Source organism: Oryzias melastigma, linkage group LG8, assembly GCF_002922805.2.
Source record: "Oryzias melastigma strain HK-1 linkage group LG8, ASM292280v2, whole genome shotgun sequence".
Lineage (NCBI taxonomy): Eukaryota > Metazoa > Chordata > Actinopteri > Beloniformes > Adrianichthyidae > Oryzias > Oryzias melastigma.
In genome coordinates, this window is record NC_050519.1 from 3,635,357 (window position 1) to 3,642,487 (window position 7,131).

Consider the following 7,131-nt stretch of genomic DNA (forward strand, 5'->3'; position numbering starts at 1 on the left):
CCCTTTTCTCTTTTATTTTGATAGAGACTCACTTCAATGAAAATGTTGAACTTTTTCTCGTAGAATTTTTAACACGATGAAAATAAGCTGAAAGTTGCATTTTTGAGTATTTATTTGATCAAATTGTTGTGAATCATTAGCAGATAAAAAAGCAGTTGTGACTTTGTTGCTAAAATTTGCTTCACTCCATTCCATCTCACCATTTTTGTTGCGCTGGTAATGCTAAATTGGGGGTGTGAGTGGCTGTAAGCTAGCTGGAGAGAGTACAAACAAAGGGATGATGGGAAGTGAGAGAAGGCTTATTCCTAACAGCTCCATCCACATCTCAGGCAAATTTGTGTGGACACTGAAGAAACTGTGTTCTTGAAAATGACGTTTTTAAAATTTATTTGAGCTAAAAATGTAATTAAAAGACCACTGGGAAATTGCAATTAGGGCTGTAGTGAGTACCGCTTGTGATCTGCACCCGAAAATTTGAGTACAAATATTTGCGATGTCTTACATCACTGATTCATGATCTTTATAAATATAGTGGTATGTAGTAAACTATTATTTGAGAAGGATGTATTTAGCGCTCTGAAAAGCACAATAATGTTGGATTTAAAGTTTATAAACAAAAACAAAGCCAAATGGGGAGCGCTACCGTAACCGGAAGTAAATAAATCTTCATGTCGGTGAAGCTTCCGGTTTTCAAAATAAAACTTTTTTTTTTGTCCGTTCAAAAATTGAGACTTAAGTTCCACTCTCTGATATAAGTTCTAAAAAAAAAAAAGAATTTAACACCAGCTTTAGCTCCAGTTAGAAATCATAACAGCTGAAGTGTGGATGTAATCTTCAGGAAATAAAACAACTTCTTTTTATCCTGGGTTTACACTAAAATGTAATGAAATGTAATATAAAATGATGCAGAATGTTGAGGTAAAATGGAGAACCTTTTTAGGATTTTTTGTAAAACGATCCAAAACAACAGGGATTTTCATGCTTTTTTGTTGTTTGTTGCTTCTGAACTTAACTAGAAGGTTTGCAAAAAAAAAAAAAAAATGATAAAACACATTTCTTTACATCAAAATTTTGGTCAGTTTTGTTCATTCTGACCTCCTGTACTAAATAACCAGAGTTCACTTAAGTGTATTTAGACTGGAAATTTGTTTAAACTTGTCCATTCAAATACACCCTCAATGTTTTACACAAAGCTGTTCTTCATTATTTGAGCATCATCTTGTATTAATGACATTTTTATTCATCACGAGGAGACACAGTGAAACTAACAGCTATTAAACGTTTCTAAATAATTTTTAAAAATTTATTTTAATTTTGAGTTATTTATGTTTTTTTGTGTATTACTACGCCTCTATCAATATCGAGAGATTACTGTTTATATGAGTTGTCCCTCAGGAATAAATAAAGTTTTTTTTTTATTTGAATTTGAATATTTTCTTTCATTATTCAGGCTTATGAATTGTTGTTTGGCTTCAATTTCTTCCAAAACAAAATTAAATGTATACATCTGACTCTAAAACTGGACTTGTATTTTTTTTTTCCTGGAGTGTTCTGCCTCTGACAGAGAGCAGACCTTCATCACTTCACATCACAAGTGTCCAAAATAGCATCACCTCTCTTGTGCTTCATAATAATCCATAGATATGATAAAAATAACACAGATGAGCACAATCTCCACACATGCACAACGCTGTTTAATCTACATAAGGACAAAAATCTAATAACAACGCTGATAAATAAGGAAGCGGCATCCTTGGTGTGGCAGACGGAGTTTGTGATTTTCCAAACTGTGGGGAGCTGCTGTTTTTAGTTTTACAGGCCTGAAACGTTAGAGATTTCCCGCCTGGATTTTATTTTTCAGTCAAATTTACGACTCAAGCATCTGCAGCAACGTGGTTTTTAACTAGAAATTAAACGTTTTGTCAAGAAAAGAAGCTAAAAGTGAGCTTTCCTGCAATGGACTCAAATAAATAAAGGCCTCAGCTCTCTGCCTTAGCTCGAAATGAGACACTTACCTGGCAGTTGCAGCCTGTTTAGACATAAAACAGACCCTTGAATCTATGAGGTCACCTGGGGAAGTGCTTTCTTTACTAAACATGCTGTTCAGTTTGTTTAAAAAAAGCTGCCACAGTGGACTTTCATTGACCCATCGGACTTAAAAAAGTGTTTATGAGAATATTTCTATGTTTTTTCTGAGGCAACTACGATAAAAAACGAAATAAATTAAGTGTTTTTAATATTTTCCTTAATTCTAATCTGAGTTTAAAACTTTTTGGAGAAGGTGAAAGGAGTTCTTCCACATCCAAACACTTTAAGCGTTACACAAATAAAAGAAAGAAGCTGTCATGAGCATGTGTTCAGGGATTAAGACGCTCAGACCCTCAGAGGTGTTTGGGGATCAGAGGAAATGCAGCCGTTAGATACTGTGTGTGTGTTTGTGTGGTTTATCTTAATGGTCTTGATGAAATGAGGCCTAAAATTAGCTTTCCATGACACGTCGCCAGGAGTGGGAGCCAAGTGAGACGGGAATGTTGGGCAGCGACTGCATGAGCGTCTTCAAATTTTGTCAGAACTTCAGTACAAATGCAGCTAAACTTGTTGCTCTCCGCTCAAATATGTACAGAAAAATCACTTTTTAATTGCAAAACCTTCATATTTCAATTCTGAGCTCTAAAATGTCTGAAAATATTAAAAAAAAGGTTTTAGTTTAAGTGCAAACTGCAAAAACAGTTCACGTTAGCTCTGAAATCCCTCACGTACAAATAAAAGCCACGTTTTCCAAGAACACAAGGTGAGCGTCAGCGTGTCGTCTTTACATTTTACACGGACGCATGACGGCGGCCGTCTCCTCGCACCCACTTCAGAACGATAACAAGCTTGAAATGTGCTTTCTTTTCACCTCCTGACCCTTTGTGTTTTTGTGCAGAAGAACTTGTCGGGAAAAAGGCCGACGTCAAGCCTCGAACCCTCGACCGCCTGAGAGTTTTATCTGCCCTGAATTCCTTCAGCTCAGGGTCGACCCGAGACCCTTCATTCCCCTGATAGGAGCTGGGAAAAACACCTTGTACTTTACACACTTTGTTACAGATTTGTACTAGAATGCACACTTTACGCCCTTCCTCACAATGAGCTTTTAATTTTTTGTATTTCATGGAATTATTATGAAGTTCAGAGAATCTGACATACGTTTTTGTTGCACTAGTCAGCAATTCTTAGAGTTTGAAACCTAACAAATTAAAAATTTTGCGTGTTTTCATCTTCAGCTGCACTTTTTATGTGTATTTTTGACTATTTGTTTAGTCAAAAAAGTAGTTTTAGGGCTAAAAGAGGAGGTTGACAAATAGAAAAGTCTAACATATAACATAACAGAGGATTTTTTATTTTTTTAATGACTGGTAACAAAAAAAAAGTTGTTTTTTTTATTATTTGGCAATGCATTAAGAATATTTAGCTGGAGTATGTATTCTCAAGAGTCTGGCAATATGATGTATATCACGATACACATCTTAAAATACGATACATATCGCGATATGTCCCAAAATTGTATCAAAGCATTATTTCACTTTTTTTTAAACTATTACTTAGAGAATGAAAACTATCTGAATATTAATACACCTTTTATGGTAAAAAAAAAGTAAAATTAAACATATTTAATGGTCAACTGTATCTCATATACAACTTGCACATTCATGGTGCTTTTATTTTGGTAACCAAACAAATATCTGTTTTCAAAGGAAACAGTCAATATTGTCTGAATTCCACCAAAAAATATTATTCAGAGTAAGAAAAAAAAGAATAAATCTACCTTAGTCAAATATTGGCTTTTGAGCATTTTAGATGGATAGAAGTATCCCCATTGACAAACTGCGACATATTGCCTTATCAATTTTTCTCTACACCTCTAATTTTTAATGATTTAAGCGAGAAACTGTTGTCAGAACTGATGGTTAAATGTCAACAACACATACAAATAAAAATGCTCAGTGAATGTGAGCATGAAAAACATTCTGCACATAAACGGTTTGCAAGAAAATAAACAAAATATATGAAAATTGTATGATATTTTTATGCTTTAACCCCAAAAAATCTGCTTTTAGTGATTATTATCTTTTTAAGAAATTGTAAAGAGACAGAAAATGAAACTTTTTTATCAACAGCACTAAAAAAGTTTCTTTAACTTTTATGACACTTTAGATAGTCTTTAAAAGTTTGTGTCTAAAAATACAAAACTGAGCTAAAATCTTGCAATAAATTACCAAGCTGATCCTATTCTATATTTTTCCTTGATTTTACCGTATTTTCCATAATGTTTGGAAGTCTGGAGTAATTCTTATGAATCAAACCTGAATCCTTTAATAATTTTGCAAAACAATCATTCCGGATAATGCATGTGACTCCTTATAATGAGCACACATCCAAGCTATTTCTGATGTCAAGAATACTCAAAATTAAAGATTGTTTTTGTTCAAGGCCAAGAATGTAATGTTGCCTTGTGGTTTACAAAATCTTTCTCTTATAAATGAGGAAATACTCGAAAACTACACTTAAATAGATGACTATTTTCATTGCTGGGGTCAAAAAATTGAATTTGTTTGATGATGACCTGAAAAAGTGTTGAAGTTTTGCTTGATTTAAGTTTATATGTAAAAATAAAATGATTTGTATGCAGTATGATGTAAATATAATGTTCCAAATTGTATTATTGTTATTGTGAATTTTTATTTTGTGATTATTTTCCTTTTTCTAAAACCTTTTTGTATCATATAAAAATAATAAGAATGGGGTAGAGATTTATAAGGTTTATACTCCTGTTCTTTAGTACAATCTAACTGAAAAGAATAAATACATAAATGTTTTTCCTTTCATGTCATAGTAAACTGACACATATGTCATTTTAAAAAAGACATAAAGGCTATACAAGCTTTTATTTTGAAATGAGGATTTGTTTCAAGATGACAACCACAAATTTTGTCGTTTTTCCCTCACAAATAAATTATTGTTTTATATAAATATTTTAACTTGCAAATATGAATATAAGTATTTATCTAAGCGGGGAAAAAGTTGTTTCAAAGTAAAAGTTTGATCTTATTAAAACAAAACAATAAACTTCAACAGAAGACTGAAGAATAGTTGAGGTCATGTCTGAAAATGTTGATTTTTATGAGCTAAAATTCTTCGTCTGTCCAACAGTCACGGTGAACCAGGAGAAGTGAACCCACCTGCGGGTTTTGGTTCCTGCCTGTTGGTTGAAATAATTATTTTTATTTATTATTATGCATCTGCAAGAACTGGATGAGCTTTAATGACTGGACACGATAAACCAGAAAAGAGGCAACATCTCCCACAAACCAAATCTTTAATTGTTGTTAAACTTGTGTTATATTTACAGCTGAAGTTTCTGTCTAAAAGTGATGCTCAAGAGTGTCATGGAAGAGAGACGGGAAGTGGAACTTGAGAGGCTGGAAGGTGAGAATAACAAAGTGTCCTTGGTGATGAGAGCGAGCACGGAAACCGCCACAACTTTCAACAGAAGCCACGGCCTCAGTGAGTGTTTCAGCTGCTTTCATCTTTTATCAGAGAGACGTAATAAAACGCAGCCTCTCCTCTGGCTCCGTGTCTGTCGGTGGTATCAGGCCAGCACCGCAGGAACTGGCTGACCCTTTTGGAGCAGAGAGGCTGATAGTGGCTGCAGGGTTCGCGTGACGTCGGCCTCCACACCTTCACCCTCTCCCTGTCTGCTCCTATCATCCCATCCTCACACGTTTCAGTGCCAGAAATGACCACGTCTTTACCAGAAGGTGTCGGACGAATCCAGGAGGAGTTAAAAGTGCTTTTAATACAGCTAACATTTCAGTTAAAGGAATTTAAATCCTTCTCTTTTGCGTTAATCCTCAGTGTTTCCATCGCTAATGCTTCAACAACCAAATAGAAAATCACATTTTAGTTCTAAACTGAAATAAATTAAACGATAAAACAATCTTACACTATCTGTCATCTTCCTAAAAGGTCCTACATCCTCAGTTCTTCCTTTCTTTCTGCCTCTTTCCTGTCGCCACATTTCACGTACACGTAACCACACGTCAACTTCCACAATGCTACATGTTAGAGGACAACATCTCTACATCTTTTAGAGCCACTAAATGCAAAAATGAAACCCTTTTTTCACACTTCATTTAAAATGACCAGACTATAATGTTTCAAACACTAATAGTTAAGTTGTGGTTGATGAAAAAAAAAGAAGCAGGAAATGATGAAGGGGTGACAGAAATGATGTGATGTAGAGAAAGGAAGAAGAGGTGAAGCTTTGAAAAACAACAACGCAGAGCGATCTCGATCCTCCGTCAGTCTAAGGATGAGATGTGGAGTTCAAGGAATGTCCTTGTGCTCAGTGGTCGATTCCTTAATGATCTGGAAAAGGAAAGAGATCGGGGTTAAAAATAGGAACCTGTCCCCGGAGAGGTGAACACACTGAACCGTGAGTCTGCAGAGGAGTTCAACGTTGCCATCCAGAGGGAACAGCAGAGAAGTACAACAAATGCTTTAAAGGAGGGCTCAGAAAAGTATTTTCAAACATGGAATATGACATTTTTTGGCAAAATTAAAGTGAAATCTTGTTTTCTTGGGCATGGGTTGAATCCAAATTCTTTCCCTACCCCTACAGCTTCACCCTACCCCTCCATTTCTAAGGGCATTTGGAGCTTTAGTAGTGTCCAAACTTGTTTTTTTCTAAGAAAAAGTTGTGTATCCCTCCACTGGGAGGGTGATCCGTCACAAGGAGTAACACATTTAGTGCACAAAGGTTTAGCTTTAACTTTTTAAAGTAATAAAACCGATGTTGTTATGTATTTTCCAAGCGCTGGTAGAAAAGTCAGTTGCGAGTTGTAGGCGTAGAGCAAGCCTTCATTTCCCATCATCCCTTTCTTTACACTCTCACCTGCTAGCCAACAATCCAAACATTAGTGGTGCAACAAAAATGCAACATTGGAGCTATCCAGCCGTACACTTTTGAGTAGAGTTGATAAAATTATAAGCTTAATAAACCAATAATCATAAAAGTAGAAATCGATTTAGCACATAAAAGCTAAAGTCCGCTAGCTTGATGCTAATGTTTCATGGAATTCCCCATAAGAC

General features: G+C 35.2%; 1 protein-coding gene across 2 annotated transcripts in view; it reads right to left on the reverse strand.

Annotated features, from left to right (window-relative positions):
* Window positions 1-5,337: 5,337 nt before the first annotated feature.
* gfap (glial fibrillary acidic protein) overlaps window positions 5,338-7,131 on the reverse strand; it is a 9,802-nt gene continuing 8,008 nt past the window's right edge. For both annotated transcript variants that reach the window (XM_024271527.2, XM_024271526.2), the window contains exon 9: window positions 5,338-6,408. In XM_024271527.2, the coding sequence (XP_024127295.1) occupies window positions 6,401-6,408 (8 nt within the window). In that variant the 3' untranslated portion in view covers window positions 5,338-6,400. The remainder of the gene's footprint in view (window positions 6,409-7,131) is intronic.